The 27,649-nt window shown below is 32.8% G+C and overlaps 5 protein-coding genes across 7 annotated transcripts; 1 reads left to right on the plus strand and 4 right to left on the minus strand.

The window, feature by feature from the left end:
- Positions 1 to 1,829: 1,829 nt before the first annotated feature.
- LOC134259060 (uncharacterized) lies at positions 1,830 to 5,280 on the minus strand. Of its 2 annotated transcripts, none has more exons than XM_062741661.1 (4): positions 5,149 to 5,280; positions 4,737 to 4,851; positions 3,033 to 3,073; positions 1,830 to 2,606 (listed from the first exon to the last, which is right to left on the minus strand). In XM_062741661.1, the coding sequence occupies exons 1-4, from the start codon at positions 5,207 to 5,209 to the stop codon at positions 2,461 to 2,463; spliced, it is 363 nt and encodes a 120-aa protein (XP_062597645.1). In that variant the 5' UTR covers positions 5,210 to 5,280; the 3' UTR covers positions 1,830 to 2,460. The 2 variants fall into 2 exon arrangements, with proteins under 2 accessions (XP_062597645.1, XP_062597644.1); XM_062741660.1 differs by having other exon boundaries at positions 1,836 to 2,606; positions 2,916 to 3,073.
- A 3,620-nt stretch (positions 5,281 to 8,900) lies between these two features.
- On the minus strand, positions 8,901 to 10,503 carry LOC134259062 (cysteine and tyrosine-rich protein 1-like). Of its 2 annotated transcripts, none has more exons than XM_062741663.1 (4): positions 10,389 to 10,503; positions 10,124 to 10,232; positions 9,595 to 9,761; positions 8,901 to 9,419 (listed from the first exon to the last, which is right to left on the minus strand). In XM_062741663.1, exons 1-4 carry the CDS (start codon positions 10,426 to 10,428, stop codon positions 9,241 to 9,243), a joined length of 495 nt encoding a protein of 164 aa, XP_062597647.1. In that variant the 5' UTR covers positions 10,429 to 10,503; the 3' UTR covers positions 8,901 to 9,240. The 2 variants fall into 2 exon arrangements, with proteins under 2 accessions (XP_062597647.1, XP_062597646.1); XM_062741662.1 differs by having other exon boundaries at positions 9,595 to 9,764.
- Positions 10,504 to 11,285: 782 nt separating this feature from the next.
- On the minus strand, positions 11,286 to 13,939 carry LOC134259063 (UDP-glucuronosyltransferase 1A1-like). Its single transcript, XM_062741664.1, has 2 exons — positions 13,843 to 13,939; positions 11,286 to 12,969 (listed from the first exon to the last, which is right to left on the minus strand). Exons 1-2 carry the CDS (start codon positions 13,858 to 13,860, stop codon positions 11,401 to 11,403), a joined length of 1,587 nt encoding a protein of 528 aa, XP_062597648.1. The 5' UTR covers positions 13,861 to 13,939; the 3' UTR covers positions 11,286 to 11,400.
- A 2,138-nt stretch (positions 13,940 to 16,077) lies between these two features.
- On the minus strand, positions 16,078 to 17,664 carry LOC134259068 (UDP-glucuronosyltransferase 1A1-like). Its single transcript, XM_062741671.1, has one exon. The coding sequence runs from the start codon at positions 17,609 to 17,611 to the stop codon at positions 16,106 to 16,108; it is 1,506 nt and encodes a 501-aa protein (XP_062597655.1). The 5' UTR covers positions 17,612 to 17,664; the 3' UTR covers positions 16,078 to 16,105.
- An 8,455-nt stretch (positions 17,665 to 26,119) lies between these two features.
- On the plus strand, positions 26,120 to 27,430 carry LOC134259064 (zinc finger CCHC domain-containing protein 18-like). Its single transcript, XM_062741665.1, has one exon. It carries the CDS (start codon positions 26,120 to 26,122, stop codon positions 27,428 to 27,430), a length of 1,311 nt encoding a protein of 436 aa, XP_062597649.1.
- Positions 27,431 to 27,649: the final 219 nt, after the last annotated feature.

Here is a 27,649-nt window from a genome sequence, read left to right on the forward strand (position 1 = left end):
CCCAAGGAAACATAAATCTTGGCACATGCAATGCATCATGTCATGTGAAATACAAGAGTTTGCACCCCATCGTCGCAAACCATGGCCAAAATGTACACTCCTCTCCCATTCTGGCAGTGGTTGAATGAGCAGAGAATTCTTTGTAGCTCATTAAAATATTGACCAATGCGAGTAAAGCATAGTCGGATGGTGAACTTTCCCTAACAAAAAAAATTATAGTTAACTATAGTTTACTAATCAAAGTTTTAGTAAAAGTTTTTCAAAGTGTCAAAGTTTTCGCCAAAGTTTTTCAAAGTATCAAAGTTTTCGTCAAAGTTTTTCAAAGTGTCAAAGTTTTTGCCAAAGTTTTTCAAAGTGTCAAAGTCTTCGCCAAAGTTTTTCAAAATGTCAAAGTTTTCGCCAAAGTTTTTCAAAGTGTCAAAGTTTTCGCCAAAGTTTTTCAAAGTATCAAAGTTTTCGTCAAAGTTTTTCAAAGTGTCAAAGTTTTTGCCAAAGTTTTTCAAAGTGTCAAAGTCTTTGCCAAAGTTTTTCAAAGTGTCAAAGTTTTCGCCAAAGTTTTTCAAAGTATCAAAGTTTTCGCCAAAGTTTTTTAAAGTGTCAAAGTTATCACTATAGTAAATCAAAGTTTTCAAAGTGTCAAAGTTATAACTAAAGTTAACTATAGTTAACTATAGTTAACTTTAGTATTTTTTGTTAGGGTTATCGCGACCTTTCAATATCCAATCGCAGTATAGGAAATATTTCTTGTATACTGTTGACATCAGTTGTTGATTTCGATTGCGATGGAAACAAAACTTGCCACTGACCAAATATGACGTCACAATAGAGAGGCGGACTCCGGACCATGGCTTGAGACGATGATTGCACCCATCATCAAATGTTTTAATTTTTCAAAAGTACATGTGTACGTCTAACTCCATGGTCAAGGTTAAAAAGTAAAATCAATTGAAACATAAAGAATGGTCTTGTCACTAGAAATACACCTTCGAAATATGAAACCTTAGGCCTATTCCTAACCATTCATAAATTATGGTAAAGGTTAATGTTTATTTTAAAGTAGGAGAAACTATAAGTTCAAAAAACTAATATTATATAAATTGATGTTAATTTGGTTCCTTTAATACTTACCAACAAACAATATTGTGTAACTAAATTGATAATTGCTTTTCAACTGATTCAAGTTTACATTTCAAGGTTTCTCATTATCGAGTAATATACATATTTTACTGGTTTAAAATGGTTCATAATTGTTCAGTATTCCTTCATCATACATCATGTACATTGAATACCGATTTTTAAAAACCATTATAGCTAAAACATGAAACATCTATTTAAACTTACAGTTACTAAAATATTGCTTTTAAGTTGTAATATTGGTAAAAATTGAAAAACAAAAATTTTGATATTTCAACATGGGTAACCATATAAAGATTTTTAAAGCTGATAGAAATCCACAAGCCAATGTATACATGTATATGTATAAATAACAAACGACAATAGAATGTTAACAATAAAATAAGCTGTTTACTCAATATAAACAATCAATGGTATAAATGACATTTCATACAATGTAATTCCACAGGTACTTGTGGACAGGACCCCTACCTTGAATTTTTTTTTTTTTTTACATTTTGTATTTATTACACTTCCTTTTCAAATATACAATGCGAAAAAATGAGTTAAAACTCCAGATAACCGTTCCGTACAAAAGGGGTATTTTTTGTACGGAACGGTTATCTGGAGTTTTAACTCATTTTTTCGCATTGTATATTTGAAAAGGAAGTGTAATAAATACAAAATGTAAAAAAAAATTCAAGGTAGGGGTCATATATTGGGGGGGGGGGGGGGGTCCTGTCCACAAGTACTTGTGTGTAATTCTAGAAAAACAAGTGTTCTAATATCAAATTTTGTCATTTTCTTTTTACATATATGTGAGGAATAAAAATAAAAATAGCAATCAAGCAAAAAGTTAATTGGTGCAATTCAGAAAACATTAGAGGTTGGCTCAGTCTTGAAATTGGTTCCAACAAAAAAAAATCTCAGTTCAGATCTCAGGCTCAAGTCGTAAAGATTTCTTGACAACTGAGATTTTCCTCATAGGCCCTGCTACCAACTCATTGTTATATGTTACATTTTTCTGCACAGTTGATTCAAATTAACCTTTTAATTAATCATTTCGGAAATATTTTGCAAGTCTGAGTTTAAGACACTGTATTTGTTCGATGGCACAGTTTGGCGGGGGAAAATTAAAATTTTCTGATAAATCTCAGTTTGGGTGAGAAAATCTCAGCATTGTTAACCCCGAATTTACGTATAATGGAGGAGAATGCATCCCCCTGTTGATTGACAAGACTTCATTCTTCACGTGCATGTCTTGGCATCGATGTGTCTGAAGAACCTTGATTGTGGACTGTTTGACGGGGTTATACACAAACATTGTACCGTAGATGAAGACTCAAGCTATCCGTTGTATGGGACAGGATCAAAATAACTACGAACTGTTTGCGTTCCAGGAGGCGCGGATCCCAATGACCCTTCATAGGGTGGTGGACACACAGGGTTTGGAGCAGGCTGGTAGACCACGTTTCCATCAAATGTATTTTGAGCTGGAAAAAAAGAAATCAAAAAATGCAGTCAATAAAACTGATATTTACTGATCTATCACGCGGCTTTCATTTCAAGAACTTTTGCTTACTGGATAACTAAAGTTAAATTGTTTTCATATCCCTTGATTTCACCCATTTCTTATATGCTAAATAACTTTTAATTTTTTGTAAATTTTAGATTTAAAAACATCATCTAGAGTATACTTCTAGTAAAAATATTTGAATAGAATAATCCATTACAAATATGGGGTAGAACATGTATAAGTCTTAAGAAAATAATTTTAAAAAGTAAGATATGAGTACTAGTACTTGAATTGATGTTAGGTTGGATTGGTCTGACAATCACGTTTCCGTCATTTTTCTTCTTGCAGACTTTAACATATATAATCACCACGATGCACACAAGGATCACAAGTCCTACGATACCTCCAATGACAGCTCCAGTGATCACCCCGGTGGACGCAGAACTGCAACAAATTAAATGACAGTAAAAAATTTTCTACTGAACCATCAGTTAACTGCTTCAGTTATTTTCCCTTCTACTGAAAATGTATGAATCGTATCAAATCAGAAATACAAAGAACAGAAAACATGCTCAAAGTCCAATATAATAGTTCGAATTGGAACACAGAATTTTAAAAAAATATTTAGAAGTGGGATCAGGCGTCATGGAGGTTCAAGTTTCCCCTGTCGACTGGTCATCTGTCACGTGCTTCTTGTCATGATAGAGAAATCCGGAAACAATTCAGCATGTGAATTGGACTATCAATTTGTATGTTAAATGTCATTCAGCATTTGACTCAGTGATAGATTGTACTTTTTTGACAAACTCATTAAATTGACAAGACCATAGAACTTTGAATTTTTGATATTCTTACATGTATTTCTAAATTGGTTGCCTCGTTTTACAAATTGTTTATTTTCTTCCGAGAGATGGACAGACGAATACGATTTAATGCACCCTCACTTTTTCACTCAATATACATTGTTTTGTTATATTTCAACTACTGCGGTAGCCTAGCCAGATCACTAGTGCCCTGTTCACAAGGAGAGTTTAATTCGCAGTAAATTATGCCCTGTTCACACGACGAGTTTAATTCGCAGTAAATTAATGTGAAGTGAACTAATGCAAATCAAACTAATGCGAATTAAATTTCGTTCACACGACAGCTAATGCGAAGTAAACTAATGCGCATTAAAATAATTATTTTTACTTCTGCAGCTCGGCGTCAGCACGGCTATTATTACGTCATTAGCAAATCACGTAACCTTATGCAGAAGCAGATCCTTTTGACATAATGGCAAAGTGTTTCTATACACATATTAAAGATTAACAAAATTTTCCTTAGTTTTTCACTCAAAAATAACACAGATAACTGTACCTATAGCTGACCACCGACAAGTGGCATTTGACTAAATTTTGCCATTACACATGCGTCAGAATTTAATTTGAATTAGCTTGGCTTAGCGTTCACACGGAGCTAATGCGAAGTAATTTAATGCGCAGTAAATTAATTCGAATTAAACTAATTCGCATTAAATTCTCCGTGTGAACGCTAAGCGAAGCTAATTCGCAGTAACTTTATGTTTAATTCGAATTAAACTCTCTGTGTGAACAGGACATAGGATTACATAAATAATACTGCAGTGTTATTTGTTGCTCATTTCTGATGACTATTCAAAACATCATAAAACACAAGCAGAAAACTTTGCAATTTCTTCACATTATGTCAAAATTATTTTGTCTGTAGGCATTGCAGTGATATCTTAGGTCGACAAGTGCGAAATAAAAAAAATTAAGATTTTCTAATTTGTTGAGAAATCTTAGTAATTTGAAACTTTTGTCTTGACAATTTCATAATTTATACTCAATAATTTGTCCATTATTTTTTTTCAGTCTGAGACATTTTTAGCATTTTTAGACAAAAACATTTGTACAATTTGGCATGATTCCATGAAAAAATCATGGAAATTGAGTTAAAAATGACTCCACAACAAGTTTTTATGAAAATTGGTTTTTCATTCCAACGTATAGGGTAAAATTAATACAATGATGACTCACTTGTGGCCCTAAACTGTACCTAGATGCAAGACCAGTTACACTTTTAATTTTAATTTTAAATGCCTTACCTACTGTAACTGTTCTTGTAATAGGAATAGTAGATACAGTAATAGAACTTGTATCCGTTAACTGAATAGTAGGAGTAGCAGTAATTCCCACGTGCACATTGAACAGGACTGAAAACTAAAAAAACATATATTAATAAATATACAGGAAAAAACAAATATAAAAATATTAAGGTTATGATAAAAAGAATTTCATGACAAGGAGCACACGGCGGGTGAGACCAGTCGACAGGGAATGCACCGTCACTACTCCATGGCATCTGATCCTACCTCTGATGTTTCGGAGGTCAATCCATGTTTCCTCTGCTCCTGTTTTGTATTGATTTATTGACTTTTGAGCTTGAATACATTTATTTTTATAAATTTCATTTAAAGAAAAGAAAAAGAAAAGAAATAAAAATTTAAATAAACTCACACGTTAAAAGAAGAAATTTCAGAATGGTGAGCCATCGATTGGTGTTGCTATCGGTGTCCATGCCTTTTGATGATGATGTTGTTGTTGTTGCCTTTCTAAATGTCTTGTGTTGTTGTCTGATCCAAAAATACACATAAATGGTCTCAACAGAGGTCTTCCAAGAGATATGTGTTTTAAAATACAGGACATAGATAAGAAGGATTTTAAATGCCTTCTACATATGGGTGCATATTACACAGTCAGATAATATTCAGCCAAGTACACAAGTTCTTATCCTTATCATCTAAGTACACTGGTACTAAACTTTTTTTTTTTTTAGACATTATTTATCTCTTATATCATTTGAAAGACTATATGTTTTTTTGTTACTTTCATTTTTATGGTGTAAAGAAAGTCTTACATGTATACGATAGAACATATATATATATATATATATATATATATATATATATATATATATATATATATATATATATATATATATATATATATATATATATATATATATATATATATATATATATATAAAACTTATTAATATACTTCCTTTCGTTTTGGCACCCACTTGATAAGATAGTATGTGCAGGAAAGTTGAAACATGAAACTTATACTTAATATTTTCTCAAATTAAATTGACATATTTATATATAAATATTCGTTAAAAGGCAGAACAAGTATTACACAGCCAATTGCTCCTACCTGAAACATTAAAATCAAGATAATATTAATTTATGTTAGATATGTAACGTTGATAACTTTTCAAGAACTTACATTTAATTAACATGAAGATGAATTAAACTTACATTTAATTAACATGAAGATGAATTAGCATGAAAATCATACGCTGATTTTATGTTTATCCTTTTATTTTAACTTAACGTGATCCATTAATCATATCAATATCAATAGACATTAAATCAAAGTTAATTTAGGTCAACAATTAAGTTTTGCTCTTTTTTCAGTTTTAACAACAAGAGCAATTAAAGAACAAAAATGAGCATTGCTATAACGATCAATGTTATGCAAGTTAATGCAATACTGAGTATGTTTTAATACGTAAGTATATTTATTTAAACAATAAAATGCTTTCTTTGTTTGTTGTTACTGGAATTAACTGAAGCAGCTGTTGCAGGAAAAAAAAATACATAACCCGCGTAAGCGGGTAATATAATTTTTTCTGCAATTTGTTTCGGGTCCTGTCGTTCATTGACTGGACTAATAGCTGCGACCGTTAATTCCAGTAATAACAAACAAAGAAAGACATTTTATTATTTATATTTAGGCTATATCTGTTTAAATAATCATTTGAAGTGGGATTAAAAAGATTAATTATTGTATTAATGATGCGAACGTCTTTATACATTTCATTGATGGAACAGCCACTGAATAAGAAATCTGTACAGGCGACATGCCTAATGTAGTTCATGCATATATTAAATAAAGGAGAAACTATTCAGTAGATGTAAATATATATTTAATACACACTGATTATTTTCCTTTCATTGAACAAAAAATACCAGGAACGTATAGTTAATTCAAATATAATTTTTGACATTAAATTAGAATACTGGAGGTCCTGGATAAGGTGGCGGCAACACAGGGTTAGGACCATACTGGTAGATTATGCATTCATCATATATGTTTTGACCTGCAAACACAAACAAATCGAAAATTAATGTAAAATTCATTGAAAATATGCACCAGATATACAGGTTTCATCATTGTACCATCACAAGATTAATAAGGATTGTTGAAGGAAGGTTGAATTTTGAGCATTATAGAATGTTTATAAATTCTTAATATTTTAGAAATTTGTGAAACACATAATTTACAACCTTAACAGGTCAGAAAATATTTATCAATCCATGCACCAATATTTCTGTTTGCCCTTAAAGCAATTGAATACAATATGCACAGAACACATAATTATAAAAAAGAAGTGTCTTGCAACACTCAAACTTAAGAAAGAACATGTAATGTGTTACCGAGAAATTTGAAATACATGTATTCAAATGAAATAGAGTAAGGTTTGATTACCTGAAATGATGTAAGACACGGTAAAACATACCACAGATTCTGACACATCTGTTTCATATTTTGATATTTTACTTTAAAAAGACGTTAATCTAACAACCAACCAAGCTCTATGATATACCTGATGTTTTAAACTTTACAATCGTCAACTTCCCTTACTTATGCAGCAATATACCTTCATCACATGCATACGGAGTTTATATATCTCAGTTGATTCAACACGCAAGAACATGCTCTACCTATGAACAATTTCTAAAACGGGGTAAATTAATAAACGTACAAGTTGATGAAACAAGAATATCGACAGTCTCGTTTAAATTCATCATTTCGTAAGTTGTATGGTCGATACAATGAACTTGTCAGCATACATAATTTGTCATTGAGTCAAATGCTACTGACATTTTTTCATACTAATTGCTAGTCCATTATTTATACATAAATTGACGACGAATTTTTTTCGTTATTTTCCGATCATGACTAGGAGCATACATGTACGACGGGTTTGATCGGTTGGCAGGGAAGGCTCACTCCTCCATGGCACCCTATCCCACCTCTGATGTTTTGGAAGTCCGTGTTTGCTCTGCTCCTTAATTGTATTTTGTATTGTTTTATTTATTTTGATCTTGAATACTGTTTGTTATATCCATATGCTTCATCGTATGTATGAAAAAAGTCCTGTTATACACCAATGAAAAGTTGTGTATTTCAAAAAGTTTAAATCATAAACTTTTGTGCAAATTTATCGTTCCTTTTTCGAATATATTTTATATCTTTTTATAAGAGTCTAAAATATGATTCTCTGATTTTTCTACAATTTATAATTTAAAATTAGATAGTTTGAAATCAATTATATCTACAGTGAATAATACGGCTTTGTAGATTATGATAGGATCTTCAATTATTTGTAGTTGGATATGATTTATATTCAGACAATTGTGTATATTTTTTTTAAATATCTGAATCTTGGCGAGAGGATAAAAACTAAAAACAAATTGGATTTAAATTATACCCTGAAATTTTCCCTATATAGAAAATATTCTACAATAAATATCTAAGCTGCGAAAATATTTTTTCTCAATACATTAAATACAAAAGTACAGAGAAACCATGTCCAAAAATCATTTTTGACGTCATAACTATGATATATCAACTAAAAAGTCCATGGATTGATATTAACGAAGGGTAAACATTGGGGAACACTTTTAAAACACAAGAATTTATTCTCTATTTATGTTATCGTGTCTTAGCAAAATGATTTCACATCAGTTTAACCTCCGTTGGGTTTCTTCGCATGCCTAATGGAAGAGGGAAATATTTTTTTCAATAATGGAATTTAAAAAAAAAAGAGAAGTTCGAGAATCTGTTGTTTCAGATAAGTTTTGTTAGCAAGCTATCGTCGGATAATTTTCAAGCAAGGTCATTTAATCAAGTTGTGAACGTATTGTACCCACATTTAAAATTTTTCAAAGTTTAAAAGTTTTTGTTTTAATATCCACCATCCTTTCCTATGAAAGAGAACGCATCGCTTTAATTCCAATATATGAAATTTATTATATTCACTAAATACATGTTTAAAATAAAATATAAAATCTGAGTGTCATCTTTGTTGTAAAGATCATCCAATTAAAATACAGCCTTAAATGATGAAAGAAGTATGATTTCAGACAGATCTATACAAACAGCAATGTCAAACATTTTTGTTTATTTTGTATTCTGTTCATATATATCCACATATCACACAATATATGTGTTAAAAGATCCCTAACAAACAAATTTTCTTTACAACAAAGCACCTGTTTGTGTATATAAATCCTAATTCATTTTGCATTTAATGCTCAGCAATTACGTAAAATTCAGTCACTGCTTTCCCAATGTCAATAAATTGTCTAAACGGGTATTTTTTAAAATGTGAATAAAGTTCTTTGAATCACCTAATACCGAACATCTTTTTGCATGTATTAATCCTTTCAACGTTAATAAAGTGACATTAATCTGTGTATTGCATTTAAATTTGAACTGATTTTTCTTTATTTCCTTCACTTTACTCCATGAGTAATTTTAGGCAGATTGCCCAGCGTATGCTGTTCCTTGAGGCCCTTGATTGTTAGGAGGGTAGACGAAGTTATACTCCGGTGGTGCCGGAGGCCCCGATGGGGGCGGTGCCTGGTAAGGAGGGGGTAGGTAGGGGTTAGGCGCTGGATGGTAACCACTGGGTCCTGAGCCATAGGCGTTATTAGCTGAAACAGAGTATTGTAAAATATCTCAAAATTAATCATTCTCATTTTGTATTTAAAAAAATTAGTGCTTTATATACATTTTATTAACATTTTTGGATTGGATAAAAAAAGCTAAATATAAGAAGTATAATGCTGAATACTTACAGAAAATAAATAAAAACATGGATTTTAATACTTGAATGGACGAAGGAAACCGTTGGTTGTGAGGGCTGGACAATCACTCGTCCATGGTTAGTTGTCTTGCAGACTTTCACACATACAATGACCACAATGGTTAATAATATTATAAAACCTACAATTCCGCCAATGATCGCACCAATAATGGTTCCCACCGAAGAGTAACTGCTGTAAATAATACAATTATACATTGTCATAAACGTAAAAGGATAATGTAGATTAGAAAAAAAAACTGAAATATAACAAAAAAAACCCCCATAAATTTCTAATTAATATGCTAGAGAAATTCATTATCGTGTAAATTTCGAATGAAGATGCACGTGCAGAATAAAATATCTACCATTTTATTCTTAAGTTGTTGTAATACTTGTAAAATCTGTGGACCAAAAGACCAATTGCGAATTTATGTTCCTGTGATTTGTTACTAACTGTGATACAGCGATATAAAGTATTCACGAAAGATAAAAAAATTACTGTCAGTCAAATTGACCCAAATCATTCAATTTTGAAAGAGAAAGTTAACTTACCTGTAATAATAATAGTAGTAGTAGTAGTAAAAACAGTAATAATACGTTAATCCAGCATAGGAACTGTAGTAGTAATAGCAATAACTAGAACAATGAATGACGGTTAACGCTGAAAAATATATGGGGAGTTGACGATAATTTATGATAGTGTTGTTTATTTATCGTGAAAACTCAAATCGTAACATATTGTTGAATTATTATCATAGAAAATAATTTTAAAAATGTGATTTGAAGTCCGAAATTTTGTTTACATTGAAATACTTACATGTACACAATGACAGGATAAACAACCAAAATATCGTCATCTTCCTTCATGTTTGGTGACTAGTTTAGAATTGGTAGAACAAACTTGTGAGTGCGACTGAATGAACACTTCCTGTTCAAAGCTTTCACGCATATTTGTTTTTTTTTATGTATATTTGTTTTCTGAATAACAACTTCGTTTCGATGTAAAACTTCTTGTTCTTTACAAATTTGGCAAATATCTTGTTGACGTAATGGTGCATTGTGCAACTAAATAAAAATCAATCTTGCACGATTTTCTTTTCAATTGAGAAGTTCTTGGTAAACATTATAACCTGAATACACTTCTGAGTTTTTTAAATCACCTATAGAATTCACATTGTCCCATTTTCATGCAGCAGAAACATTGGAAGTCTAAGAAGTCCTAAACTCACCTTCGAGATTTGTTTTGTTTTAAAAGAAATTGTCAAACAATGTTCCTTATGCAGAAAATATCGTTGATTATCGGGGTCTTTTTTCATAATTGAGAATATTTTTCGTTCAATGAAGTGAGATATTGCCCTATTTAATTAAAATATGTACCATAAATTCGTTTACTGAGCAAACTAGGTCTTTTAGATACATCATTTTTATTCAAAGAGTGATACCGCCAATTATATGTTAATATACCTTAGCATATCCAAAAAAAACTTCAATTGTAAAATTTAATGACCATGCAAATAGCCATTTAATCCTGTCCAAATAATTGTAAATCTTTGATTTAATTTGTACTCAAGTTTGAACTCATATATAAATAATGATTAAGTTTTATATCATTACTATTTTTTTTTATTTCAAAACAATTGCATCGAGAAACATCTAACATGCTTTTTTTTATTGAAGACAAAAAAATATCATTATTAAAATCTTTATTCGCCGTAACAAATCACATACAAAGAATCAAAGAAAGGAGGGAGCGGTGTGTTTCTTCCACCTCTGCCCATGATACATGTATATTAATCATTTTAATCAAAGATCAGATTACACGCTAACAATTAGTCTTGTTTAAGTTTCCCTTTGATGCAACGGCGACAAAGCACCCTAAAAATATATATTATCAAATATATAATTGATAGAGTTAAGATGGATAATAAAAGAAAAATGTCTAGTCCAAAGTATTTGTAGTCAGATAGAGCATGGGATGAAGACCGAAGATGAGAACTTCCGAAGGCGGTCACGTGATGTACCCAGTATGCCGCTCTCTGAGATGCGTTCAGTGGTTTTGATCTGTATATTTCTGACGCGATCTTTATTTTCTTTGAGTAAGTCCCATTGTAGACAACTTCCCTTATACTCCTCTCCAATGCCTCCGAAGTTAATGTGTTGTGATTTAGCTTCACACCGAACGATTTAATAACGATTCTATCAGCATTATATTCCTGGTCACCAGAAATCGGTATTGCAATCATAGGTACTCCATGATATAGTGCTTCATATTGCCCACTGTTTCCACAGTGCGTTATGAATGCCTTGACTCTTTTGTTGGCAAGAAGGTCATACTGAGGTAACCAAGGAACACTTAGAATATTCCTTTCCTGAAATTGGGACTTATCTATTTTTGCAATAAAATGTATTTCTGGAACCTTCTGAAATGCTTTGAATAGAATATCTTTGAACTCCTTTGGCATGATTGATAGGCTTCCAAACGTTACAATGACTACACCGTCCTTAGCAGCATCAATATGGCGTTGAATCTTGGTTGGGAGAGGGTTCAGTGAATTTGATAACGACATTCCTCCTACAAATGCTATATTTGGAAGTGAAGGCCTCGGGTAATCTAGAACTTCGTCCTGATCCATCAAGTAAAAGCTAAAAGAGTTCGTCTTCTTGTAAAATTCTTCCATGCTAGATGCTGAAAGATATTTGCGAACAACATCGTCGGGAAAGAATAACGATTTGCCAAATGTCCCGATCAGGATCATTCCTATGCGCATAAGAGTACTTTGTAAACGTGACATTAATGAATTAGAATCAGGAATCGGGAACACAGGTAAATCGGGAATAGCAAGATAATCCGAAGGAATTCTATAGATCGTGTAAGGAAGGAATCCTGAAGCACAATGAATAATCTCTGGAATGGATAATTGTTGTGCAATAATAAGGAATGGTAAAGAAAGCATTGGATCAATAATGACCGTCTTAAATTGCTGACCCTCCAGTTTCTTGAAAATATCAGAGTCTGACATGTACAGGTGTGTAATGTTGACCATTATGCTTTGCATCTTCTGTCCAAGGGATAGAAAGCTCTTATTTTGAAAACTGCCTTCCACAGCTATATTCACAAGTTTATCAATCTCTTTTGAGATGTTCCCCTTCTTGTCATAAGTGACAATGTCGCTCGAGAGGTCTTTCAACCCTGGGTGTTCTGCGAGTGTTTCCGTGACTAAAAAGGTCACGTTATGATTGTACTGACCAATGAGAATGTCCACCATGCCCTTCATTGGTCTCAGGTGACTGTATCCCGGGCCTGGTAGAACAAGGATGTTGTCCGAAGATACAATCTCTATGTTTACCGAAAGGTACATGATAAATAAAACACGGAATAGGCAGGTTCTTTTTACCATCTGTAAAAAATAGTAACAATATTGTATTTGTAAATCCTGATGGTCATTCCTTTGTTTTAAAAAAATAATGTTAATGTGTAAAACAAAAGTACAATTCCTATAGTGATAATAGGAAAAAAATGAACACGTCTCAGTCATATGGAGAATGTACAAATAAGATTGATTTAATAAGGAAAGCGCATATTAATTTAAATTAATTGGAATACAATAATTAACAATTGACATAATTCATAATAAAAAATCCTAGGTCCGCCCGTTAAAAAATATGGTCAAAGTTCACGTTCTTCTAAATTCATGGTCCAACATTAAAATTACACTTCGGTAAATGTTTGTCAAAGGATTTCAAACTTTGGAATCCAGAGGCAATAAATATTTAATTTGTTACACATTTTTGAAACACGAATGTCTTAGCATCAACCATTAAAACAGTCAAATTGGTCAGTACTTAACAAATATAATTTAAGAATAGAAATTAATTAAAGGGTTACATGTAAAAGGTTCTTGATATATATATATATATATATATATATATATATATATATATATATATATATATATATATATATATATATATATATATATATATATATAATAGAGAGATTATGTAATAAGGTACTTTTCTACAGACAACACCCTTCCAAAAAAGTCCAAATCGTTGAATTATCACAAAATGAAATAATTTAAGTGACTTTCATATTTGAATATATGTTTTAAGGCAGAAAAAATCAGCTCGTTTTTTCATCAGCATTATTTTTCTAAGCCCCTGATCCAGTTTCCTACATCTTGCTGTCAATGTTTATGTTTTTGTTTAGGTAAACCACTGTTTGTTGTCGTTTAAAAATTATGTTATGGGTAAAAAGTATTTCCACGTACCTTCTTACTTCTACACATCCAACTTATGAGTTGTCAGCATGAGATTCCTAGAGGGTTTGCAATATTCGTTTGATTCTTTATGGGTTATATTCCACATGCCATTGAAATGTTTTTAGCATAAAAGGTCAAAAACTGTAACGGTTCACTCGCCGACTTGTATGATTGTAACTGGATGTATTAAGAATGTCCACTGACGTGTAACGATTTTGGCTGGAATGGGATTTGGGATACCGGGATGAATAAACTAAATTATTTAAAGAAAAAAATAAAGAAAAAAAATCAATAACTCGGTTTATTATAGGTTTACTGGTTTCAGATAATTTATGAAAATACAAAACACTTAAATTATATCAAAATTATATATGCCTCAAGGAATATTTGGGTTTTTTTTTATAATTGGAAAGCTTGAACACTGGCATTTAATAGCTGCCTACATCAAATTCAAAATTTTCGACTATTGTATTCTGTGTGTGACTTTAGTGTCCAAACATAACATGCTATTACATTGAAGGGCATTGCGTACATGTGTGGATACTCCTTAGCATGACTTTAATTCCTCACAATTTATAAGAGCACAAAATGGTTGTTATAGGTACAATTCATTTGAAGTAAGATACAATTATTTGAAGATAGGTCCAGATATTTTAATTTATGTTAATTTGGCGTTCCATAAAATAAGGGTCGTTGACGAATGAAAAGTTGAATACAAATAATGTTTATCATAAACATTTGTTTTTGGTTAAAATTCTAAATATAAAGTATAGAAATGTCATCAAATTCTATGACATCTTTTATTTTAAAGGTAATTGATATATGAAATCTACATATAAATTGAAGCTACTATTTCACATGTAATATATGTCCTACGGATTGTTATAAAAATATTAAGTCTCCAATTCATACACTCTAAATATTGTCATTTAGAAACCCCCATGCAGCATTTCGTTAGCCTTAACTTCAGAGTACTTGCGAGTATACAATGAAAATGTACCATTCAAATCAAATGACTTTGCAAATGACAAGGTACGTATATTAGTGAGTTCCATTCACCTGTTTTCTGTATTTATCAATCTAAAAGTAGCGACGGCGTCACGTGATAGATTTATTTAAAAATAGCTATTTTTCTTTCCTTGCAGGATAATAAATATTTATAATTTGATAACTTTGCAACGCGTTTAATTTTAATGGTGTAATTTACAGTATCTTCGTAACTTTTATTGATAAACAAATAATATCAATTTCCAATCGTATTTTAACTGGCGCAAGTTATAGCATGTATACTTTTAAGGTTCATTTAAAGTAGAATATATGACGAAGGAAAGTGCGGTTAAATGTGAAGCTAACTTCCTTGTCGGTTGTTTATGATACAGGTTTACCTTGAACCCACTGTAACGATAATCATGATAATGATTACACTGAAAATAAATCATAGAAAGAGAGACAGGACATGTTTTCAAAAGAAACAGGCATCATGTTTATAAAATTTATAAAAGCTACCCTATAACCTTTTGATCTCAGTCTCACTTTCACCAAAGGAATACAGTGGAATATGGTGGAAAATTGAGACTGAGATCAAAAGTGAGCTCGTCTAAGTTTTATTGGCACCAGGCCTGGAACCAAAAATAGAGGTTAGAATGATACAGAACATAAACATCAAACTCAACTCTTGTTATATGTACATGAATTGTCTCATTTCCAGTCTCTCATTATCTCTGAAATATTTATAATGTAAATAAAAAACCGCCACATGCATGCACACAGTAATTTTATATTTTAAAAAGATGAAACCATCAGTTATTATGACTTTATAGTGATACAGTTCTTTTTGAATTATATCATTGAATGATAATAATACTGTGTAACAATATATAATTTTTTAAAAACATTTTATGCATATAATGTCATTGTGCCCAAAAGTTTTTAGAATATAACAAGAGTGTGGTTAAATAAGTAAGGAGGAAGGCTGGAACGATAATCATGATAAGTTATGTTATAAAGCGAAATTAAACAGCATAATTTAAATACTGTAGATCACTTAATTTTCGCGACACCTTATTTTCGCGAGATAGTGATACAGAATTGACTCTTTATTATGTACAAAATTTTCACGAATTGTCTCATTGCTGTTTATAATCTAAAAAAGGAATGCACTAATTTTATATTTCGCGAGAATGGAATTTTGATAGTGATACAGTTCTTTTTAATTTACATTGAATGATAATAATAAAACCTGCGAATAAAAAGTGATTTACAGTATGTTGAATCAATCTGTTTTAAGTTTCCTTTTAAAACAGTAGTTCAAAATTATTCTCAAAACATACACAAACAAATATATGACTGAGAGAAATAAAATGAATAACAAAAGTATAATGTCTAGTCCAAAATATTGGTAGTCAGGTAAAGAGTGAGATCGGGAACGAAGATGAGAACTTCCAAAGGCGGTCACGTGATGTACCCAGTGGGCAGCTCTCTGAGAGGCGTTCAGTGGCTTCGATCTGTATATTTCTGAAGCGATCCTTATATTCTTAGAATATTTCTCATTGTAGACAACTTCCCTTATGCTCCTCTCCATTACTTCTGGGGTAAGTGTGTTGTGATTTAACTTTATACCAAAAGATTTAATAACTATTCTGTCAGCATTATAGTGTTGATCACCAGCGATGGGTATGGCAATCATGGGTACTCCATGATACAGTGCTTCATATTGCCCACTGTTTCCGCAGTGTGTTATGAATGCCTTGACTCTTTTATTGGCAAGAACGTCATTTTGAGGTAACCAAGAAACGGTGAGAATGTTCTTTTCCATGAAATAGGACTCATCTATGTTGGCAATCAAATTTAGTTCTGGAATGTTTTGAAAAGCTTCAAATATAGTACTTTTGAATTTCATTGGCATGTTTGATCTGCTTCCAAAAGTTGCAACGACTACTCCGTCCTTTGCGGAGTCTATATGGCGTTGAATCTGGTTTGGAAGGAGATTCAATGTACTTGATAAGGACAATCCACCTACAAATGCGATATTTGGAATTGAAGGCCTTGGATAATCAATTATTTCGTCCTGGTCCATCAAGTAAAAACTAAAAGAGTTTGTCTTCCTGTAAAACTCATCCACACTTGATTTCGATACATATTTACGAACAACATCATCAGGAAAAGTAAAAGTTTTTCCAAATATCCCCATCAAAACCATACCCATCCGCACAAAAAGACTTTGAAAACGCGATATGAATGAACTTGGATCAGGAATTGGGAACAGAGGAAATTCGGGGATGCTGAGGTAATCTGACGGAAGTCTATAAATCACGTGAGGTAGACAGGTTGCTGAACAATAAACAACCTCTGGAATTGATAATTTATGTGCAATGATAAGGGATGGTAAATATAGCAATCCATCAAAAATGACTGTCTGAAAATGTTGACCCTCCAGTTTGGTGAAAATATCAGAATCTGTCAAATATGCATGTGAAATGTTTAGCATCATGCTCTGTACCTTTGGTCCTAAGGTAAAAAAGCTCTTATTTTGAAAGCCTCTTTCTCCTGAAATAGTATGAAGTTTATCGGTTTCTTTTGTGATTTCTCCCTCCTTGTCGTGGGTAACTATTTGGCCTGATAAATCTCTCAAACCTTCGTGTCCTGCAAGTGTTTCCGGGACTAAGAACGTCACATTATGTTTGTACTGGTTAACTAGGAGATCCACTATACCGATCATTGGTCTCACATGACTGTACCCCGGGCCTGGTATAACTAGGATGTTCTCCGATGATACCATTGCAAGTAGGTGCAAGATAAACAGGATGTGTACAAGATGGAACCTTCTTGTCTCCATCTGCCAAAACAATGCAATATAAAAAGAAAATAAGATATTCTAATTTTCATAATCAGTCCTTATATAAGATCTTAAGATTCTGAAAAAAAAAATAATTACGAGAAAATTATTGTATATGCATATTTTTTGCAAGATTGTCTCGGCCTAAAAATAAGTGCAAGTGATTGGTAATAGAAAGTTTCATAACAGTTACTGTCTGGTCATTTTGGGGATGAACAAAAATCATGTATAGGTAACCAAAACAAAAATACACAAGACTATCCTGATATAAAATACCGTAATTTAAGTTATTTACTGAATATTTAACCATCTGCTAAAGAAAAGTTAAACCATTTAAGTACCGTAGAATTACGCTAATGTACATATTTGTGTTTTTGTATCAATATACCGGGGTATGCCTAAAATTGTAGGAAAACATCAAAATAAATATATAATAATGCCCTCGAAATCCGGCGTTTACTAACTTAAAAGTTCTGAGTTTAGCGTCATCATTGGAATAGAATGTAACAGAGCCAGCAAAGGGTAGATTTATTTCATTCAGAGAGAAGTCGTGTTTAATAAATGTTTCCCTTTAATCAGTGCAGAAGAAAAAATTACTGAACAAATTAACCTGTCTGTGAAAGTTGAACTATATTATATGTGTTCCTGCATGTTCTTAGCATGCTCAGCATAGATTAGCATAAATATTCATATAACAAACAGAGTGAGACCATACGTAAGGTGCAGGTCACTGACACCATTATGGCTATGCCGGGTATTTATAGCTTCAAAACAAGGTGAAACCGTTCAATGATTAAATAAAAACCCAATCTATACCGGTGTCAAATGTATGATACATGGATACTTAATTGTTCACTACAGGAAGATTGGTTGATTTGCATGACTGCTAAATTTATACATGTAGGCGTATATTAAGAGGACAAAAACATTACTAATTAATTAAGCCCTTGCATTGGTGTGTTATACTGATAGCATTAAAAACTATTGATTTATATGCTTTAACATGTTTAATCCAGATACACCTAACTCTTTAAAAAAATATAGCATACAGGTTGCATACCTTTTTTTCCCTAAAATTCCAGCTTACATGACTTCAGCCTGTACTGCGTGTAACCGGGGCTTGATTGTTGGATATAATTCTCCATGATCTGTATTTCTTCATGCATGCGAAGTACTTTTCTCAATAGCAAAACGTAATGGGGTCAAAATCTATAACGTTGCACTCCGTGTCTTTTATAATATCATCAAGGTCTAATGCACTAAGGCTTATTTACGCGGTCTGCATAATAAGATCTGCATGACGTGCAACAACTTACAAATCTCATATGGATTAAAAAAGTAATCTAGATATGAAATCAACTAGCTAGGGTTGGATGGCATTGAAACATCGTAATTTCTTTGTAAGAATAGTATTGAAACCAATCATTAAGTATTAAGGTCAGAGAGGTTGATCTAAATAAAGCACAATTAAATGCGTTCAATAAATCATTTCCTCAGTGCTCGCAAAGAAAAAAAAACGCTTTTCATTGATTTAGTCTTCATGATTTCACTAAAATATTCTCTTTTAATTAAAACACAAGATATTCCAATTTTTGATTATTTTTAGAACATATTCAGAGTATGAACCTTCGTATACTGGAATAAATGGTACATTCTGTGATTTCACGTACTTGTTTTTTTTTTCTTTCTGAAAGGGTCGCCCGCGTGGCGCAGTGGTTAGAGCGTCTGCTCTAGAGTCGAGATGTAAGGAGTCAATCCTTACGTCGCGGGTTCGAATCACACTGTGGGACGTGGAGACCGGTCCTTCGGATGAGACCTTATAAACCGAGGTCCCGTGTGGCAGTAGGTGCTGGCACGAAAAAGATCCCTCCCTGCTCAATGGCCCTGAGTGCCGAGCATAGGACAAAATTTGTAGCTCTCCACCGGCAAGTGGTGGCGTCTCCATATGAGTGAAAAATTCTCGAGAGGGGCGTTAAACAATATACAATCAATCTTTCTGAAAGGTGTTTGTTCAAGTTTGGAAAATGAAATAATTCAAAGGTTGAACGATCTGGCAAATATTGTTGATATGACAAAACATAACTTTCTGTTTATCAAAAAAGCGCCATTACTCTTCATGGCCTGTGACGCTGTCAGGAAAATATTTAATGTAGTGGATTCCTGATTCTGGTTCCTTCCTCTCATAAATCTTTCGATTTTTTTTTTGCAAATATTTTGCTTTCTAGACTTATTCAGAAATTAAACTGCCTCCCAGAACTAAATGGTAAAAATCAGCCTATGTGATATTGCTAATTTTTTTTGTCATTTTGATCTTCCTCTTAAAATTCACCTGGCTTGGTATATTTTTCTAAAGTTTATATTACACTTTTAGCGCCAAGATAACTTATTCTGAAATTTGTTTTCACCTTTAAACCTTAACTGAATGTGATTTGTCTATATTTGGTTTTTTTTTATTGAAATAGTACATATTTTTCCAAATCTATTTCATTTTCCAGTTCTTCTTCTTCAGACATGATATTAAATCTTTTTTTCAAAGAAAAAATTTGTTTGTATCATCTGTCCTTAAGCTAATTTACCGTCAAATGTTTCTTTAAAACAGCGTGAATTATCAAAAAATTATTCCTATGAAATTTGCTCTGTGTCATAAAGTCAATCAAACATAATCATTGATAATTTGTTGAAATTTCGCAAACACTGCGTTGGTTGTTGTAAGTAAAATATCCATTTCTGTACTGTAATGAAACTGATTATTTTGTATATATACTGATGAGCTGTAAAGCTTAAAGTGATAATAAAGAAAGAGGGAAGGAAAAAAAGTCCGCCAAGGACGGTACCCATTTTTGATGCCCATTATATATTTTATGTTCATTGAAATCCACCTGCTCATGAGTCTATAAAACAGACAATAGGTTGCCGTAAATTTTACACATTTCAGAGAATATTTCTTTGGGATTCTTAACAAGTTGTACAGCAGCATAAATGAAGCTTTTAATTTCACTCTAGTTTACCGATTCTTTACCATTCATTTTTAATGCAGTGTCTCGAGTAGCTCTTGTTGTCCAGCTTCCCACAATGAAACTCTGTGATGAAAAGTAGTCACATAAATTGTTATCAATTCATTAAAGATTCAATAATGTGAGAAAGTCAACCTTAATGTTATATGATTTCTATGTTGTATGTTATAAAGACCGGGGAAATATTAATTGAGCACCCTAGTACATGTAACTCGTAGATTTTTCAAGAACTGCTCCGGATTTCTGCAAATTTATTTAAAGATTTATTTTATTTATATAGCACCTAGCAACCAAAGTATCACATATGATATGTTCTTCTGTATCTTCAATTTTGATTACTTCTCAGTTTATTCGATACGCAAGACTTCAAGCATGTTCTAAGTACTGCATATGAACAAGTTATTGACACAAAGTTGATGAAACTAGAGTATCAGCAGTCTCTTTTATCATGTTTCTATGCATCATTCCGTAAGTTCTATGGTCGAAGCGAAGACCTTGTCAGCAAATACAATATATCATTAAAGTCAAATGCCGACTAATAATTTTTACACTATTTTTTGGGGCATTATTTACACACTGAATTGTCGACGGATTTTCAATTTTTTTCATCCCGATCATGAAAAGAAGTGCGCGAGTGTGACCGGACGGCAGGAAATGCTCAATCCTCCCTGGCACCTTATTCCATCTCTGATGTTTAATAGATCTGTGTTTGCTCTGCTGCAAAATTGGCTTTGTTTAATGGATTTTTAAAGCTAAATACTGTTCCTTATTCCCATACACATATTTCATTTGAAATTAAGGAGGTTCAATGGCTCATTACATCCACCATCGTCTAATATACCCACGGATGATATACACCCGGATGATAAGTATAGACGACGCGGAGATCACACGTGGGTTTCCAACGATATACATGCACAGCTTATTTTAGATTTATAATAGTACCATGCACTTACAACAGTATTATATAGATTTTCAGATATCGAAATGGAGATTATGATGCCTTGAAAAGGAATATATGGAGTAATTACCAATATTCCCCCAACACCCCCACCCGAAAATCAAACTTTGACGGAGAAGGATACGAGGGGTTATCAAAAAGTTCGGGGACTGGGGCTATAAAAGTAGTACTATGTTGTCTGGGCTTACAAAATTTATATAGAACATAAAACAACTAAAAATAAAGAAATGTTAAAAATTGTAGCTTGATACGTTCATTATTTCCCAAATTATTAAAAAATAAAAACGACATTATATGACCATCCGGCGCTGTCGCCGCTTAGTTTTATGACGTCCGACAACGTCATAGCTTCTTCTACCGCGTACACTTATTTTGATGAGATTCCCTAGAGATGAATAAGGACTTCAACCCGTCTTGTTTTTATGAATTTACAATGCCATGAACAGCAACTTCCAATGCGTATATATAATATTGCAAACGGATAAAATGACCCCCCCCCCCCTTTGATATCATTTTCTAGATAATATTTGTTTGATTATTCAATGTAAAATTTACAATATAACTTCACAGAATTTCCAGAATGAGGTAAAAATTCCAAATTTAATGGAACAATAGTGTCCCAACATATACCTGAATTAAGGACGTTCTGTCCTGATATTTTGAGCGTATTTCGCGCAGGTCCTTTATTCATAAAATTAAGCATCATTTTTAGGTTCTAACAATAAAACTTGATTCTTAAATGCAAATTAAATTATATTCAATGAAAAAACCGCGATTAAATTCCCTTCAAGTAGAATTGAGCTAGGGACTATATTTTGTGGCGGAAGGTTTTTTAGACGAAAATGGTCAGTTTTTTCAATTTGAACTATAATAGTACTGTTAATTTTGGATGCCTATTTTTCCATGCTGGTTGCACACAAAGTTGTTTTTTGCAGTGAAATCTGTTATGCTGGTTCTGAAATATCTATTAAATTATTTCTCATGAATTCTATCAACAAAGTATGACAAATTTAGTAAATATATTCTGAAAATCCGGGAAAAAATTTAGCCAATTTTAACGTAAAATTCACACTTTTTTAGTAATATTTGAAAATGTACATCATATACCCCCACTTTTGATGTTCTTTTCTAAATATTCAAGATAACTTTGACCTATTTGCTTAAATTCAGAAAAAGTTTACGACTTTAAAATAATTTTCTTGTTTATTATATTTTCAATGCCGGAAAAATAACACCTTATTAGTGCAGAAAGGTCAAATAATTGATTATGCGAAGCAATTTGAAACTTTTTCTAAGTCACAATTTTTAAGTGTCTATTTTTAAACAGACTTAGAGTTCATTTTGTTTCATGCTTTAATTTGATAAAAATATTGGAGGGAAAACGTCGAAGATGTAATTTTTAATTAAGACACAAATTTCAGTGCAGAAAGGTCATATTAAATATATTGTAGCGCTAAAAGAAGAATATTGACCCCCATTTTTTGATTTGAATTTTAATTAAGCTATGTATATAGAAACTAAAAATATACTTGGCAAAAAAAGTTTAAGACTTTAAATATCAGGATCGAACGTCGTTAAGGGGATTTTTGGATGTCAAATGTGCATATCAAAATAGTTTATCTTAGCTACACTTAGGCCGAAAAAACGTCGTTTTCGAGGTTGCCTGGACGTACCATTGCTCACAGAAACTTAACTAATTTATCTAAAAATAAATTTTATTATTTGTGGTTAATTCTATAGATAGAAAAGATGATGATAACTAAATATTTTAAAGTTCATTGAAGTACCTAAAGCGGTTTTCATTTTATGACGCTAGTCCACGAACTTTTTGATAACCCCTCGTATAATAATGTTCTCAAACAGGGGGATATCTGCAGATTTCAAAGCACTAAATATTTTCTTAAGCCATAACGTTATATGTGTGCAAGACCGTAACTACCATAGAGGCAAGTGAGGCAAATGCCTCACTAAATTTTTTAGCGTTTACTGAAAATTGAAAAAGTTTTAAATTGAACTTATAAATGAATTAAATATGTGTGTCTTCGTGCTAAATTAAATACTAGTACTTTCAACTTATGTTTCAATTTTAGAACGCATGAAAAATATAATTCAAAATGAAAAGGTTTGTTTTGTAAATTGTTTGATTGATTAAAATCCTTTCTAAGAATTTCTCATTCATATTGAGACACCACTTCTTGCCGGTGCAGAGCTGCAAGTTTTAAATCTGTGACATAGGACCTCTGTTCTTACGATCTCATCCGAAGGACCGGTCTCTACATCCTGCAGTGGGATTCGAATCCCGAAGTAAGGACCAGTTCCTTAGTCTGCGACTCTAGAGGATATATGCTATAACCACTGTGCTATGCTGGCGACAATTCAATATGTAAAACTTTTAAAGATTAAATACCCAGGTTTCAGGATCCCCTATCACTGTGCACATGGCCATCAGGTACTACACTTATTTGTCAACTTCCTTCTGGGATTAGGAATGCCCAACATCCTTGCCTCATTAAAACTTTGGGCCTAGTTACGGCCCTGGTTTGATATGACGTAGTTGAAATATATTTTTAAAAACAGCTTTTCAAAACTCTAAGTTGACACAGACAAATCCATGTTACTCAAGATATGACCTCCGAGTTATCAAAGTTCTAGTACTGTAAATATATTAAAAGCCGCAGCTTTTAAATGTAAAGAACAGATGTACAAGAATATTAAAATGAGATATTTCATGATGATGATGGTTTTCAGTATAGAAAACTGTCTCTCTTAAAATATTTGACAAAGTAGGTGATGTGATAGGTGATGTGATAACACCTGATTTTATGTTTTAATTAAGGATGACAGATGATACTGTAACCAGGTTTATGTATTATTTAATGCCTTTAATTACTATACTAGCGCTGCGTATATGTGAGAATGTGGTGTGAAAAACTTTGTGTGAATGAGGTTGTTGTTATTTTTAGACACTAGACGGACAGTCACATGACTTTATCCTATTCACCAAATTCCCGCTTTCACGCACTAACATCGGGCACTCTGAGCCTAGCCGTTGAATTGGTTAGATGTGTACTCTACTCTATAGTCAATAACAGATAGTAATATTTGTAATTCCTGTGTGTGTCCCGGTAAGAATCTATTCTAAAGTAAAGTCTATTATGTTTTAATTATCTGTCTAAATGTCTGTCTATGTGTCGTCTATATGTTGTGTGTAATTGTAATATTTCAGGTTTTTGACGTCTTATTTCAACATTAATAAATATAATATTGAACCTGAACCAGATTGTTAGTTCTGATGTTTTACCACTGGCTACAAATGGCGCCCACGCAATTCTAATAAACCGGGACATCACACCAAAGCTTTATTTCCTTGGAATCTCAATTCCCGGGGGACGGACTTATTGAGACGAGGACCGTGGCTGAGACGAGCCGGAGCGGTTACTTCTATTTTCACGCCAGTACCTATACCATGGAAACCCATATGAAGAGGTGATTCTGTGTGTGTTTGTGCCTGTGCGTTTATATTCCGTTATTACCAAGGAACGACAGAGTGAAAAAGTGTGTCAACTTTACGCGAATTCAGTGTTTCACGAATGGCGGGAATACGCACGGATCCAAAGGCGCGGCGAACCACGTGACCCGCACGAACCGCATTGATCCGCGAGGAAACTCGGAACTAAGCAACGAGGCCTCAGGTACTGTGTAATTCAGTGATTACTTATCTGTTCTTATATGATGTGATTATCCTGTGTTGTATTTGTGTCTGTATTTGTGCTGTGAAAGATTGAATTTGTTTTGTCATTTTGTCATCTTCTTGCATAGGGAATTCCCGAGTTTATTTTTAGATCTAAATTTAGAACAAGCTTCCGGAAATTCTTTAAACAGCTGATCGATCAATTTTGTTTTTCGATTTCATTTTCATTTCTGTTTAACATTTGAACTTTATTTTTTTTCTTGGTGTTTATAAAAGCAATATTTTTTTAATTCAGGCCTGCTATTTATTTACTTGTAAGGTTATTTGTTTATTTTGTTTTGATTTTTTTTTCTGAAAAATTGTAAAGTTTATCATTTCTGTTTTGGAATTGAAATTTATTTGTGTACTTTTGGAAATTGATTATACCGGGAATTAGTTAAAAAAAACCTTGTATTAGAAATTAGGTCATCATTTCTTTGCACTTCCCTTGCATGCTACTAACCTTTGCACTGACATGGCAACTTTGACCTTTAGTGACAGATGATGTGCATGAGTGTTACTTTGTCTGAGTGTGTGTATATGCTTGCCAATGATATTTTTCATGAGATTTGCATATTGCATATCTGCGCTGCGTTTTTATGAATTGATATAACAGGTGATTACAGGTTACTTAATGTACTTTATCAAGTTTATTACTAGTAAGTGATACATTTGAGTGACCATTAGTTGAACTTTAGTGTTATTGAAAGTTTGTTTGACTTGTGTAGAAAGTTGAAGAGTCTAAAATGGCAGATAAGGTTGAAGAGTCTAAAAAGGCAGATAAGGTGTCTGAAAAACTCAAGAAGTTACTTGATAAGGCTAAAGAAGAGGGTGGTTCATTGCATGAGGAAAGTAAGTTGGACTTTGCAGGTGTTTCAGAGGCAGATGTTCCAAAAACAAGTACTCCTGTTGTAAGTAAAGATCAAAAGCCATTAATGTTCCCCAATGCTAAAACTTCTGAACCATATCAATTCCCACCCCCTCCCAGTGTACCAGCTGACATTGGTAAAGGTGACCCCTATGGTGAGGTTAAATTTAAGAGTTTCAGTGGTTTACCCCCTCAAAGCAATCCCTTTAAATTAAGTCCAGAAGGGAACACATCCCATTTTTATGAGGTAACACATTCTCAAATCCCTAGAATTCCCCAGTTTTCTGGTGATGAACCCCCACAAAAGGGTGATGTTACTTATAGAGAGTGGCGATATGAGGTTCAGTGTCTTATGAATGATCCTGAAATAAAAGAGACAGTTATTATTCAGAGTATCAGAAGATCTCTGAGGGGTACAGCTAAAACCATGCTTATTCCTCTTGGTGAAAAAGCTAGTGTACAAGAAATACTTGACAAACTAAATATTTTATTTGGTGAAGTGTCAAATAATGCTATGATCATGCAAGAGTTCTTTAATGCATATCAATTTCAGGGTGAGTGTGCAACATCTTTTGGGTGTAGATTAGAGAGCATGTTACAGAATGCAATTGACAATGGTTATTTGAATAAATCATCAAAGAATGATTTACTCCGTCATAAATTCTGGACTTCGTTGAGTTCTGATCGGTTAAAATCACAAACGCGTCATAAGTACGATACGCTTAAGAACTATGATCAGCTTTTACTTGAGATTAGAAGGGTTGAGAAAGAAATTATGATCAACAAAAAGAGTTCAGAAAAGGTGAGTCAAGGTGTTGATAAAAATCCCAGGTTACATCAACATGGTATATCAGTAGAAAGTGAAGCTGAGGAAAGAATTAACAAGAAAATTCAGAATTTACAGACAGAGTTAGAGGGTAAGATTGAGGATAAGTTTAGTCAGATTTTGATGAAACTTGATGCACCTAAAGTTGACTCTAGACAAGATTATAGTAGAGGGAGAGGTAGCTTCAGAGGAAGACAGAGTACTAACCGAGGAAGAGGTGAGTATTTTAGGGGAAATTCTCACAGTAGTGACTCCTACAGAGGAAGTCGAGGAAACCTGCAAAGAGGTCAGTATAGAGGATATGGTAAGCCCAAGGGACAGTATCATAGTTCAGGGACAGAGAAGCAGGACCCAAACTTTTAGTGGTCTCTACTAGTGGCCGAGGAGAGACCAGTGTACTCAGAGGTAATGGCCAACAAATTAAATGTGACATGATTGGTGAGTCAAATGAAGTAGAAATTGTGTTACAGGGTGTGACTATGATGAATGCTTTATTAGACAGTGGGTCTATGATTACAACATTGTCTGATAAAGAGTACAACAATCTTATAGACAAACCAGAGTTGAAAGAGTTGTCTACCC

Source organism: Saccostrea cucullata, unplaced genomic scaffold, assembly GCF_032062105.1.
Source record: "Saccostrea cucullata isolate Sc308-1 unplaced genomic scaffold, CSIRO_AGI_Scuc_v1 ctg810, whole genome shotgun sequence".
Lineage (NCBI taxonomy): Eukaryota > Metazoa > Mollusca > Bivalvia > Ostreida > Ostreidae > Saccostrea > Saccostrea cuccullata.